Source organism: Coptis chinensis, chromosome 2 (assembly GCF_015680905.1).
Source record: "Coptis chinensis isolate HL-2020 chromosome 2, ASM1568090v1, whole genome shotgun sequence".
NCBI classification, from domain to species: Eukaryota; Viridiplantae; Streptophyta; class Magnoliopsida; order Ranunculales; family Ranunculaceae; genus Coptis; species Coptis chinensis.
In genome coordinates, this window is record NC_141457.1 from 53767139 (window position 1) to 53781728 (window position 14590).

The 14590-nt window shown below is 36.9% G+C and overlaps 2 protein-coding genes across 3 annotated transcripts; both read left to right on the forward strand.

Annotated features, from left to right (window-relative positions):
* The first annotated feature begins 133 nt into the window (after positions 1–133).
* LOC147516588 (lipase class 3 family protein) lies at positions 134–8048 on the forward strand. 2 transcript variants are annotated; one of them, XM_086589137.1, is made up of 7 exons: positions 134–673; positions 2739–2936; positions 3093–3365; positions 4887–4989; positions 5986–6104; positions 6200–6376; positions 7208–8048. In XM_086589137.1, exons 1-7 carry the CDS (start codon positions 380–382, stop codon positions 7952–7954), a joined length of 1911 nt encoding a protein of 636 aa, XP_086445263.1. In that variant the 5' UTR covers positions 134–379; the 3' UTR covers positions 7955–8048. The 2 variants fall into 2 exon arrangements, with proteins under 2 accessions (XP_086445263.1, XP_086445264.1); XM_086589138.1 differs by lacking the exon at positions 134–673 and adding an exon at positions 2107–2292.
* A 681-nt stretch (positions 8049–8729) lies between these two features.
* On the forward strand, positions 8730–9470 carry LOC147516589 (putative F-box protein At1g67623). Its single transcript, XM_086593325.1, has one exon. It carries the CDS (start codon positions 8730–8732, stop codon positions 9468–9470), a length of 741 nt encoding a protein of 246 aa, XP_086449451.1.
* Positions 9471–14590: the final 5120 nt, after the last annotated feature.

Consider the following 14590-nt stretch of genomic DNA (forward strand, 5'->3'; position numbering starts at 1 on the left):
TCCTAGTATCATTCTGAAAATGATTTCAAGATATATACGTGGGGCCATTAAAGAATTCAAATAATAATCAATACACGTCGGTGACTTTTTTATTGCTTTTTCGGTGTACTGGTATTTTGTGGAGGCAATTATTATAATTAGGTCAACTGATTAGACCCAAGCAGTGAAGTCTTTTTTTGTCTACTATCAAATAAAAATTTAGACTCGACTGGTGGAGGCAACATGAGTTCGTCACTCGTGTAATTCCCTCCTATTTTGTCGTTTAGTTGCTTTATTCGTGTGTTAGGTACGCCACGTATGCTATTATAGATATATATCTTAAATCAAAAAAATTAAGTTGCAATTAATAAATCAGGTGACACATTTTTGTTTGTAAAGAATGGCGACGGGGACGATGGCGACAGCAGCAGGGGCAGCGATGTTGTTGTATTATGTATTGAGTAGGAGATTGTCACAGAAAGAAGATGATGGTGATTCGGATGGGGAGTTGCAGAAATTGAGGTCTGGGAGAAGGAAGATGAGAATTGTACGGAGACCAGCACAGGCACCTGTCACTTGGTTTGAAGCGATTTCTACTTTGTCTGAAACGCTTAGGTTTACTTATTCTGAGACTTTAGGGAAATGGCCTATTGGTGATTTGGCTTTTGGTATTAATTATCTCATTCGTCGTCAGGTCTGTTTTTTTATTACTGTTATTTTGTGTATGTTTTATATGATTTTTTTAACCTTTAGAGAAGAAAATGCACTTTAGGTATAAATGTATGATCCCTAATTAAACACTTAATAGCTCACTTAAAAAAATATGTACGTTTGGATCCTGGATAAATTTAGATTGCCCTCTTTCAATAGCTCACAAGTAAATTTATGTGGTTTCCCTCTTGACAAAATTCTCTCTTTTAAAGTATCTTTCAACTGGGCAGCACTTTCTCCTGCTATAAATATGAAGATCAAGTAGGCATTGAGGTGCTTTAACCTGCACTAGAGAATTATGAGATTGTAGTAAACTAGTAATCAAGAACTACTTATAATGTTTTTGTACTTGTTGTTGGTGGTGGTGTTTTTTAGGGGGAGTGGAAGATAGGCTTCTTTTTAGACAATTTCTATTTAAATAAGAATTGAGGCTTATGCTGTAATGCACATAAAGAGCTTATACCGCCCTTAGGCCATAACCTCAATGGGTTTTCAAAAATGGACTATGGCACCTACCTGAAAGCCTTTTTTTTTTTTTTTTTTTTTTCTTCTGTTGATCAACTTTGGTTTTTAGCGCAAAACAACACATTCCTACATTAATTAAAAAAACAACCATAATGGGTCTGACTGGAAACAATTTTTTTTTTAAATTCAGCTAAACTTGAGATTTTTGCTCGACCCCCCATGTTCCCTCCCTCTTTGAGAGTTTTGCAGAGAAGCGTATCTCTTCAAATTTGATTTTTTGGCTCCCTAAGGCCTTCTTAGGTTGATAATGTTGGTTTTGAAGAATACATAGAAACTCATAATTTCGGAAATACGGGTCAAGGATCTGGAGGTGCATTCTTTTCATGCTAGTTTTAGTAAGTTTATTAATATGACATGATGGCTCTTAATTTCTATGACTTAGTTTGATTCTTCTATAATTTTTTGAACATGTATTATTTTGGACAAAGAGGCGCCCATCCTTTAGGCTTGGGAAAACTTTTTGGAATGACTAAAGAGGTGGTTTTGGAAAACAAAAAAAGATAAGTGGTCTAGCATGGTTTACTGGGAGATGTTCGGTATGATTGTGTTAGCACCATGGAGGAAGCTTACAACTCTGCACATCAAGTTTGAGAATAAATGAGCTTGTGACGACATTCTTTCATATTGCAAAAACATTTATAAGTGCTTCAACAGTAATGTAGATGGTCATTTTGAAGCTAATAGTCCGTAGAAATGAGTTTTGACTAACACTTGGGACAAAATAGAATGAGAAAGCACATAAGACAAGGGATTCAGTGTTCTTCGACTTACAGCATTCCCTATTTTCATAGCGCATACTTCACCGACTTCAGATTCTGCACGTAGTGTGCCAAGACTTATCTGGTGCATGTGGTATTGGATAATGGTAGCAACATCTCTTTGATTTTGAGAGGCATTATTGAGACTCTGGGTTTGAGTGTATTCTCACATATCAACTTTCCATGAGACCATGATTATGTTCTGTGCCATTTCAGTAGTCTCGATGTGTTTGATTTCATTATTGAACCACTTCACAGTACATTGTCCGAGCTGGTTATTATGCATGGGGGGAAATACTGCATTCTTCAGGGTCGACAGGTCATTACACTTTCCAATTAATGACTGAGTCAAATGCCATCTCATTAGATAACGCTCACTAAGGGCAGACAAAATGCATATATGCGACCTCATTGTTGCCAGAGATGGGAAACAAGATGTCCAAGTCGTCGGAACCGAGTTAGAGGGGAGTTTGATGTACACACATGCATTTTTTTTTAGTTTTTATTAGAATTAGTTACGATTTGCTTAGTTTTGTAATTGTTATTAGTTAAGTGTTTTATATAAGCTAGGAAACTCAATAACTCATGTGAATTTGTGAAGTAGGATTTTCTTCCCCCCTTTTTTTTTTCTCAAGATTAGGACTTCACTTTCGATCCGAATACACGCATTGTGAACTAATTTTAGTAGATCTAAATGAATATAAATTTAGAATTTTTTGTTTTGCAATTGCGGCAGTGCCAATTAAAAAAAATCTGTTGTTTCAGGGTAATCTACAAGTTGCAAGTATATATGCGGGAAACAACTGTGTACAGCTTAAAGGTCCTGAAATCAGGGCTGAGTTGACATATCTTCTACATTTGTTAAGTCTTTGTATGCTTTTCTCAAAGAAGCCATTTCCAGTGTTTTTAGAGTTGGCTGGATACTCACAAGAAGATGTGCTTCTTCAAGAGCCTAAAGCAGGGGTAGGTAAAATCTGAGCTCCCCTTGGACTGTCTTTTAATATTACAGTTTTTGGTTACCTTTAATCGAATAGAGTAACCTCAAGTATGTGTTTCATGTATTCCATAACATATATCATCTCACATAACCATAGGCCTTAATGATTTTAATACTTGCAGCTTCTGAAGCCAGCTTTCACAATTATATGTGATAGAAGTTCAAAATGCTTTCTTCTGTTAATTAGAGGGACTCATAGCATAAAGGACACACTAACAGCTGCAACTGGAGCCGTGGTTCCTTTTCATCATTCTGTTTTACATGAAGGTGGTATCAGCAATTTGGTCTTAGGATATGCACACTGTGGAATGGTTGCTGCAGCTCGTTGGATTGCAAAGTGCTGCAGTCCTTGCCTTCTTAATGCTCTTGGTGAATGTCCTGAGTACACAGTCAAGGTACCAAATCTTTTCATTTGTTCTACACGCCGTTTAACTATTTATGTCATTGGATGGTGTTCATTCACCCCTTGAAAAATGAGATCTGATCAATTTCTAGCTAAAAGACAATATTGAAGACCACTTAATAACTGTGATTCCTCAGCATGATAGATACCTCTACAGAGTGACTGATATCTGTGTATGCCAAAGTACTTTAACTTTCATGGAATCATGGATGATCAGACAGGCATGAGAGTAGTTTTAATAAGGTAGATTGTGACCACATGAAGAGGAAGCTGGGATGCTCTTAGAGAATGAGTGTTGAGCTATTATCTAGTCCTGGTCAGAGAAAAACCAACTTGGTATATTCTTTAGCTGGAATAATCTATCTTTAAAATCATGCATACATAGCTCTAAATTGTGTGTGAGAGACTGAGGGATGGTGAACAACTCGATCAACACTTTATAGAGTCGGTATTATTTTCAGTTTCTGTTGGACAAACTCCTGTGGACCTCTTCAGGAGACATTCAAAATGGGCTAAACTCTCACTTGCTTGAACATGTGACTATGACGAAAAAACAATTTGTGATGGCGACAATGGGAGCTTATTTTCCTGAATCTAGTTACTATGTATTTATACTACAAAAGAGTCAAATACTCGTAAATAAACAAAAGATGGCTGAAATGAACCTTGGCATTACTAATTGCCATGGAGGAGAATATGGACTAAAAGGGTTTGTCCAAAGTGCACTTCTTCATTTGGAAACTTAGGCTTAGCAGAATTCTTACAATAGAAAATTGAAAAGAACGAGGCAGTAATCATGGGTAAATGCACTCTTGGTTAGCTTTCCATGTGCAAGCACTCACATTGGTCTCTTATTTTGAAGCATTCATGGGTAGCTTTCGATTTTCAAGCTCTTTTTGAAGTGTATTCGGGTTGCATTCTTGGGTAGCTTTCGATGTCCAAGCACTTTACATGGACCCTTGATGCACAGCATCCAAAATCCATAGTAGTTGCCATCTCTAACTGGTTGACAAAATCTTCTGGGAGCTTCTTTTGATGCAACTTGTTCGAGCATTTGATTGCAAAGGAACTGTAGAATGTTTGAAGACTAGTTGTAAAAATCTGGTCAATTGATTGCAATGCAAAATACCTCTTGTGAACATGGCTATCATCTGACACTAGGTTGAGAGGAGTGAGACATGAGCATCTCATATTTGGGCTGGAAGATGTTATTATTATATGACCTTATTGTTCTTTTAGTCTGTCATGTGACATCCTTGTCAACATAACATCTTTGTTGAACTTTTATTTTTCTGAACAAAATTTATAGGGACTTACAGAAAAAGGTAAGTATTAGTTTGTGAGACTAGTGCAGCATGCCATTCATGGGTAAAAAGGAGAAAATTGACTTTCTGCTTTCCTGTTTAAGGATTCTATTATTGCATCGAAAGCTCTTCTTATATTAATTCAAGTGCCTATAAGCATCTAAATATGTAGGAAAATTCTAATTACTAAATATTCTTTTCTTTCCCAGATAGTCGGGCACTCGCTAGGGGGTGGGACTGCTGCACTATTAACTTATATACTTAGAGAACGAAAAGAATTTTCTTCAACCACTTGCTTCACGTTTGCTCCTGGTATGCCTCTATAAAATAAGTTGGCTGGTATTTGATGTGACTACTGTGAACTGTTAATAAGCTCATAGCATCCATGTCTTTGATAAATAGCATTGAAATGTGAATAATCCACTCATATTTTGTTATACATGTGTACTCCGGTTTGACGTGATTGTTTCGTTACCATTTTCCCCCATTTTGTAAGCACGAGCTATGAACAAACTCATTAGTGGATTGGTAGTGGATAATGGAAGAGTTCTTTTTGGTTAAAATATGATTTCCTTGTGTTGTTCAAGTGTGTCATCTTCGTTTCAGTGGAAGGCATCTTACCTTGGGAAGCTATTTATTTAGATTTGGTACAAATAGTACTTGTAGGTTTTGGCTCTGCTTAGTGTATAGCAAACGTTATGCGAGCAAATGTTGAATTGGTTTTGATAAATATGGAAGATGGGCTTTCCAATATAGTGTAGTCATTTCCTGGTTAACCCAATTTCAAATTCATCCCATTGAAGCCGAGTCCTATCAATATTTGTAGTTCGAAAGGGGCAGTAAAGTATATGGTCAATATTTGAACCTACATATTATTTAGTTCTTGGATTCCTGTACGCATGATTAAAAGAAAATGGTCCTTGTCTCTTGGTTTCTCCCTATATGTTTTGCACATAAAAGAGATTCTACCAATCAACATCACACAAGAAGAATTCTCAACTGCAAGATGGGGAACCATGGCTACTTCAAGTTTTATTGTAATCTTATGACAACTCATATGTTCTATAAGTAGAAAAATATCCGTTGACCACAATAGAGAATTTCTCCATGCAAGTACTCTAAGAAGTCTTCGGTAATGGTACTCTTTGTTGAAGTTTTCAGATTATTTAGAGACACATCCCGATGATTGGTATCAAAGTTATTCATAGTTTCATACTACATGGAGCACATGAAACCTTTGGGTTACCTCCAAATTAGTTACATTCATTCTCTTTTAATGTGTTGTGCTAACGTTTTATGAAATTACAGCCGCCTGTATGACGTGGGACTTGGCAGAATCCGGGAAGCACTTCATTACAACAATTATCAATGGCTCTGATCTGGTGCCGACATTCTCAACTGCTTCTATTGATGTCCTTCGTTCTGAGGTGCCCTTCTTCATACGCAATAACTGCTTATGGTGAGTGGTTTTTGTGATTGTCTTTTATCATACCAAACGTCAGAATCCTTAAATTTCTTGCAGGTCACTGCATCATCTTGGTTAAGTGATCTGCGGGATCAAGTCGAGCATACTAGAATTTTGAATGTTGTTTATCGATCTGCATCTGCTTTAGGATCACGTCTACCCTCTATAGCTAGCGCAAGAGCAAGGGTTGCTGGGGCAGGTGCCATTTTGCGCCCAGTCTCCAGTAGTACTCAGGTAACTTTGTAGCAACTTTGAGAACTTATGTCTGCTTTTGAGCAGCTAGGGATGTGGTTTATTGTGCTAAATGATTCTTTCGAACAATTGATGTTACAAACTTCTTATGCTTCTGTTAGAATTTGAGGAAATAATATTGTCTTTGCCGAACAAGTATTAGGCCGCGGAGAGGATAAATTGCAAGGCATTGGCTTGGCGGTTTGGCCTTTCTCTTTGGTACTTTAGTAGCACATTAAGCTATGTGACATGGACACTTCATATTTTGAAAGCCTCAATAATGAATTGACTCTTGCAGAAAAAAAATCTTTCTAGTAGGGAAAGGTTTGTGTTGTGTCTCCGTAACAAAAGCTAATCCGTGCCCAATAAGATAAGTATCGGCATATCCGTGTGGACACAAACACATTGATGCATAAAATTTCTAATTGTGGTTACCCTGATAGACTAAGAACACTCTCTGTTAACATAGTCAGAACTCCATGAGATGCCCTAGCATTGCTTTACTTGTTAGGAGGCGCTTTATAAGGTTTTAACCCCAAGAAATATCGGTGTAACTAGAGAATTGAAATATTTTTTACCTAGCTATGTCCTACACTCCTACTTCATATAGGTCACCATGTCAGGAACCAAACACACACCTGTGTCAATGTTTCTCAGATATTAATTAAGCGAAACAAATTTTTTTTTTTGCTACCTAGCGAAACAAAATGTCTTTCTTGTCCTGATGCCTGATGCAGGCTTCATGTTTGTTATTATTATTAGGTTTAACTTGGATCTAAAGTATGAACTTTGTTTTTCATGTTGTCATTATGATTATATGTTGGGTACTTCCAGGTTGTCATGAAGCGTGCACAGAATGTCGCTCAGGCTGTTGTCAGGACCCCGTCATCTCTATCATCGTGGTCCTGCATGGGTGCTCGCCGCCGTAGTGTAACTCCATTACCAACTTCTAAAGAGGATGGAGACAGATCTGAGGCTTCTCTTTTATCAAATAGAACTTCTGATGCTCTTGAGATTGAAGAGGTCGCAAGAGACACAGACGAAGGTGAGCCAGACTATGTTTGCTCAAGAAGTGGATTGGAGCAGGATGAGACAGAGGAATATGAGAGCATTCAGGTGGAACGTGTCAGTACATCCGCAGCGGAAGACATAACTGAAGGTGAATTGTGGTACGAGCTGGAGAGAGAGCTTCATAGGCAGGAGGGTGAAGCTGATGTTCAGGCGCGGGAAGAAGAAGCAGCTGCTGCAAAGGAGATTACGGAAGAGGAGAATGTGTTGGTTGATGCAGTAGAACACAAGAAGCCTGAAGCAATTGTGGATGCTTTGGAGACTCAGCACTTCTATCCACCTGGTAGGATCATGCATATTGTTTACATACCACCATCTGATGATACTGATTGTGATGATAGCCCTGTTGAGGGACATATAGGTATCTATGAGACACCTCGAGATTTGTACAGTAAGCTCCGCCTCTCGAGGACCATGATCAATGATCACTATATGCCTATGTATAAGAAGATGATGGAAATGTTAATCAGCGAACTTGAAAAGGAAGAAGAAATATGTACGAGTATAGTGTGATAAAAGAAATTTTATGATATAGAATAGATTGCAATCACATGATACTGATGATCTTGTTTTCTAATTTGCAATTTTCATTAGAGTCCTCATCAAACAATGTTTGGTGTCCTCAGTGGAATGTTGTGGTGCTACGCTGTTTTTCCTTCTCTTCGTTATCCCAATTTTTCAATCTACTGAGCAAGCAGTTTAAGAAACCACTTCATTTAGGTTGTGTTTGCCGTTTGGCATCACAAGGTATCAGTATAGGGAATTAGAATGGTATTGAGCTATTACGTGTAGGGAGGATTGCGCTTAAACTTCACAGAGAACATCCACAAGTTTTCTGAGCGTGGTGCATTCGCGAACATCTTCTCAATCGAGCACAAGCCCGAGAATCTGGATCTTTTTCCATGTGACTTGCCCGCAGTTAGACGGCTAGCTTATCAAGTATCAACATATAGTAATATTTAAGAGATTGTTTAGTGAACGTGCGAAAATGTTTGCGTTGTTTGTACGTGCAATTTACTGAATATATTGCACCTTGTCCTGTACGCCAAACTTGAGTAATATGAAGTTTCCTTATTCGGAAAGGAAACGATAAAGCAACTCATAATTAGAAAGTCTCGTTGTTTCCAAATTAGATATAAATTGTGTTGTGCTTCTATAAAAAAATCATCAACTCACTAACGTCTCGCTACAATCTTATTAATACGTTTTCAATAGTTCAACCCTCTGCCTAGCTTGTTTTCTTCTCAAGTGTTCTACTTCAGTCTAATAGTTCTGTTCATTGAAATCAATGGAGAGTGGAAAGAAAGGGGGGTCAATGGAGAGTGAAAAGAAAATGTTAGAATCCAACTCCATCCTAGAAACTATTCCACGTGATTTAGTCTTAGAGATACTAGTTCCTCTCGCTTCTTCATCTTTAAGTGATATTTGCAACACTAAACGAAGTTGCAAAACGTTGAACGAGTTAGGAAACAACAGTTATGTCCTACGCTATGTTTCATTGGAAGGAGTTGAAGTTGTACAATGGGAACCATCACCTGAACTTCTTTCCTTCTTACCCCGTTGTGAGGAAAGCGGAAATCCTGAGGCACTATATCGACGTGGCATGGTTGAGTACTTCTGTAACAATAAACATGAGGATGCTCTCAAGTTTCTGGAGAGAGCCACAAATCTTGGACATGAAGAAGCGGCATATGTTTTAGGTATTATACTGCTATGCAACAAGGACGAATCGAAAGAGTGGGGTATAGAACTGTTAAATAAGGTTGAGAAGAGAAAGAGGTCAAGGAATATTGGACTATCAGAATTGCGAAACAAATGTAAGGCGATTGTACGCAAAATTTGGTTGAACAACGTTGTTTGCCCAGAGGAGCCCTTATGTTCAACATTGGCATGCAAGAACAATAAAAGAAAGAGAGGTCAAGGGTGGGATCTAAGCGACGAAGACGAACAAGTCATGTTTGATTGTAAAGCTTGCAAGTGGGATCATGAGCGTACTCTTTTTCACAATATGCTCTGCGGCAGCGCTTAGTGTTGGTGTTAACTTCAAAAAAATGCATGTTTAATAATTGTAAGGATCCTGTTATTCATTCAATAATTTTAAATTTTATTAAATCATCTATCAGATACAAAAAAGAAAAGAAACGGTATATATAGTTGATATTCCCTCGGATAATAGTTTTTAGTGCATATATAATGCCAGAAGATCCCTGTTCTGATCTATGACATCCATCAAGACTTTCTTTCAATTTGCAGGTTTTACTGGAGTTTCTTATATCCTTGATGGTTTGTTAATTAGTTAGCTAATTGTTTCCAAACTTTAATACGTCTTTTGAAAGTCAATTTAGTCACTGTCCAATATTTTGATCCATGTGATAGTCAGAACTCAGAAAGATTTTTCCCACAGACCACAGTTGCTTCTTCTTGGAGCCATCTCCAGTATATAACTTTTGTTAAGTACAGAAGTGGAATTATAATTTTTGTCAGAGATTGCCGGAAGCCCAATATTCCAATTTAATTACCGATAAAAGACACATGCTTTTGTAATTATGTCAAAAGCCCATCCAGTTTATTTATTGGTAATATTACAAATTTGTCCTTCAAACATAAATCTGAATTAGACAAAAAGATCCCAAAAAAGATTTGCCAAAAACAATTAGATCGAAAACAAAAAAACCTTATTGCCCCAAATTAAACCCAAATTTCAAAATGAAGACCCGTAATGAAGAAAAAAAAATATCGATTCAAGCAATCTTAATTGTGCAAGCAAACACAAAATCTACTTCAAAAAAAAGACAACCAGACAGCAAAAAAGTTAGAAACAAAATTTCATTGATACTTTCACAATTTTGATATACTAGTGTTTTCATTTTATGAAAAATTGGAAAATAAATTGGCTATTAAAACATGTTGAATGTATTCATTGCAACATGAGTGTTGCATCAAATATATATACTAGGGTTTTCATTTTATGAAAACATTTGATTTCATATTTTGTTTTCCATTGCAATATGATTTTTGCTTCAAATGTATTGTCGAAAAATAGTGTTGGGTTGATTTGCACTGTCGCTTACTACTGCAATATGAGTGTTTGGGTCGAATGCAACATGAGTGTTGCACTGAAAAACATGTTTGTTTGAGGTCTGAGAGTGGTTTTCCACTATGTTGCAGTGAAAATTGGTTGAAACAAGTTATATGAAGAACTAGTACTAAATCATTTTGATTTATAGGCAGGGCCGACTCTGATAGCAGGCCAACTAGGCGGCCGCCTAAGGCCCCCAGCTTGTTGGTCAAATTTTGGGCCCCCAAGTATAATCGTATACCTACTAGACCACATGTAAAGGACTCAAGATTGTTCAGTCCAGTCAAATTATGTGCAGTCCAGTCCACTCAAACATTGGCTCACGTCCCCTTGCGTAAAAGACTTGTTTTTTTTCTCAATAATATAGACCCATTTTAAGAAACTCGCCTTGGGCCCCTCAAAGTTCAGGGCTGGCCCTGGTTATAGGTCAAGTATGAAGTCAATGGTTGATCTCATGAATTCGATTAGAGAAGACGTAACGGATGTGCATAAGGAAAAAATGATGGATAGATACACCATTTGCAAGTCTATTTAGTATGTGTCGAAAAAAAAGTTTGTTTAGTGTCTTCTTTGAAAATAGGTCGAATGTTAAGTCTACAACAAAATCAAACATTGATGTTTGGTCAATTTTGAGCATACTCGGGGAGTAGATGATGCATTTTGTGTGTGTGTGGGGGGGTGGTGGTGAGATGGTTAAATTTACCCCAGGAGATGTTTTACGGATTTTATGAAGACCTACTTTGGAGGAGTGCCCGAAATCAAATTATTAGAAGTAAAGAATGCGATTACAAGTGTTGTGAAGAAGATTGGTATGGAAGACGATTTTGTGAGGTTGATGTCCCATACTTGACTACGAAAATATTCTTCCCGAATCTAACAAGAATCAACTGGTCCTTTGTTCCACATATTGAAGATTTTAATGGGATGAGAAGAGTCTCGTGTCCGAAAGTAATCCATATGGAGTTGATGGATCAGACAAGACATAAAATGAAGAAGCTTTGGACGGTTTCTAGTTGTATGGTTGCACTTTTGGTAGGTTTTGTTTTGCACCTTTGCTAAAACTTTTGTTTAAAATTGCAGTATTATATTGGTTGTGTGAGCATACAAAGATAATCACACCAATAGAAGGATTTGACGCTGTCGAGCCTAGAGTTTGTAGGTGGAGCTCGTACTCCGAGAAGCAATGGAGAAACTGACTCCGAAGTAGCTGCTCAAACCTTTGAAACTGGGAATGTCCTATGGATGATGCAACCATGTGGTTAACATGTACAGAGAGGTTGACTAGATGGAAAATCTCTACTATATGGAGGGAAGGCAATACCACCGCGGACTTGTTGGCTAAACGGGGAATAACATTAGCTGAAGGCAAAGTGAGCACCACGATTGGGCGACCAAACTGGCTGCACAAATGGGAGGCTCCATTTCAAAGCTTTTATAGATTTTTGTGAGAATTTGCTTTAGCATACTTGTTTAGGATTACAGACATGTTTTGGATAGCCATGAAATAGGGGGACAACATGTTGCCCACCCTATACCAAAATCATTTTGTATTTCCGTTAAAGTTTAATGTATTCATACTTACCAAGCAAAAAAAAAAACAACGGAGAAATGTACTCTAAAGGAGATTGGTCTTGAAATGGTAAGTCTCGTGCATGGTTCTTCTCTAATATCCTACTGCAACATGGATGTTGCACTATAAACTTTCACTGCAACATGGATGTTGCACTGTAAAACTCCTACTACAACATGTGGGGTTAATGTTTAATTTAGATAAAATCATCAAAAGCATAAAAACAAAAACAAAAAGTCGTCCACTTCACTTAAAAATAAAACCACTGCAAAAACCTTTGAAAATGGAGTTTGGTACTAGTAATACTACTACATATACCTTTTTCTATTAAAAGTAGTAATGAAATATAAAGTAGTATTGTCTATATATCCAAATTTCCAATCCTGTACTTTTTTATTTGGGGAATCTATTCATCCCATTACAACAATAATAGCTAATATTCTATAATAGGAGTACCAAATAGAGATTCTCATTCGTTATTGTCATTACTGTCACTTCCACTACCACTCTCACTATCAGTAGGAGGATCAAAACTGGCACGAATTCGGCAACCAATGACGGTGAGGGTGAGGGTGAGGGGAGATACACCGCAAACCACCGGGCGAGAAATTTGATGTCCGGGTCGAGAGAGGGCGGTCCTCCTCTACAAGTTCATATTTTGAACTTATATTTTCCTTTATTCTCTCCAAATATCATTTTACAAAGAGTCTAACTTCATACTTTCATTTGTATTCAAGACCTATGTGAGAGACAATCTCACTAAAAGTGAAGAAGAGGGTGTTGAAGGTATATATAGTAGTATTACTAGTACCAAACTCCATTTACAAAGGTTTTTTCAGTGGCTTTATTTTTCAGTGAAGTGGAGGACTTTTTGTGTTTGTTTTTCTACTTTTGATGATTTCATCTAAATTAAACACTAATCCCAAATGTTGTAGTGAGAGTTTAAAGTACAATATCCATGTTGCAATATGATATTAAACAAACCATGCATGAGTTTCAGGACCCATTTCCTTTATAATACATTTCTTCATTGCTTCTCAGAGTACATCCAAGCTCCACTTACAAACTCTAGGCTCGGTAACTTTAGATCCTTCTATTAGTGTGATTATCTTTGTATGCTCACACAACCAATACTGCAATTTTAAACAAAAGTTTTAGCAAATGGATTGTATTAGATATAGAATTCATTTGCAAAACAAAACCTACCAAAAGTGCAACCACATAACCAAAAACCGTTGAAAGCTTCTTCATTTTATGTCTTATCTAATCCATAAACTCCGTATGGATTACTTTTGGCCACAAGATTCTTCTCATCCCATTCAAATCTTCAATATGTGGAACAAATGACCACTTGATTCTTGTTGGATTTGGAAAGAATATTATCGAAGTCAAGTATAGGGATATCAACCTCACAAAATCGTCTTCCATCTATCCCAATTTTCTTCATAACACTTGTAATCACATTCTTTACTTCTAAGAATTTGATTTCGGACACTCCTCCAAAGTAAGTCTTCATAAAATCAGATTTATTGCTCTCTACTATACCTCGTGGATACAACACCACATTTTCCCCTTCCAAGGGCAACCCGAAAGTCCGTGAAACATCTTTCTGGGTAAATTTAACCATCTCCTCCCGAGAATGTGCTCAAAACTGACCAAACATCAATGTTTGATTTTGTTGTAGACTTAAGATTCGACCTATTTTCAAAGAAGACACTAAACGTACTTTTTTTTTCCCGACACTAAACAGACTTGTGAATGGTGTATCTATCATTTTTTTCCATATGCACATCCGTTATGTCTTCTCTAATTGAATTCATGAGATCAACCATTGACTTCATATTTGACGACCTATAACTCAAATCCCCACTTTTTGCCTAATTTTGTTTTAACCTGAAAGAAAATGAATGATTTAGTACTAGTTCTTCATATAGCTTGTTTTAACCAATTTTCACTACAACATGAATGTTTGTTTCATTGCTTTTTTGACTGCAACATAGTGGAAAACCACCATCAAACCTCAAACAAACATCACTAATTAAACCCCTCATGGTCATTTACCCAGTGTTGCTTTTTCACTCATGTTGCATTCAACCCAAACACTCATGTTGCAGTGGCAAGTGACAGTGCAAATCAACCCAACACTATTTTTCGACAATAAATTCGAAGCAAAAATCATATTGCAATGGAAAACAACATGTAAAATCAATTTTTTCATAAAATGAAATCCATAGTATATTTGATGCAACACGTGCTAATGTTGATGTGAATACATTCAACATGTTTTAACCAATTTATTTTCCAATTTTTCATAAAATGAAAACCCTGGTATATCAAAATTGTGAAACTATTAATGAAATTTGGTTTTTAACCTTTTTGCCGCCTGATTGTCCTTTTTTTAAAATAAATTTTGTGTTTGCTTGCACAAGATTGCTTGAATCGTTGTTTTTCTTCTTCATTACGGGTCTTCATTTTGAAATTTGGGGAACTAGTGTTATTT

Bases quoted from the DNA above. Each gene is read 5' to 3' on its own strand.
- LOC147516588 (XM_086589137.1), top strand. From the start codon at position 380: ATGGCGACGGGGACGATGGCGACAGCAGCAGGGGCAGCGATGTTGTTG. The intron at 6,105-6,199 runs GTGCCCTTCTTC...AATTTCTTGCAG, and splicing joins TTGATGTCCTTCGTTCTGAG to GTCACTGCATCATCTTGGTT. The intron at 6,377-7,207 runs GTAACTTTGTAG...GGGTACTTCCAG, and splicing joins CAGTCTCCAGTAGTACTCAG to GTTGTCATGAAGCGTGCACA.
- LOC147516589 (XM_086593325.1), top strand. From the start codon at position 8,730: ATGGAGAGTGGAAAGAAAGGGGGGTCAATGGAGAGTGAAAAGAAAATG.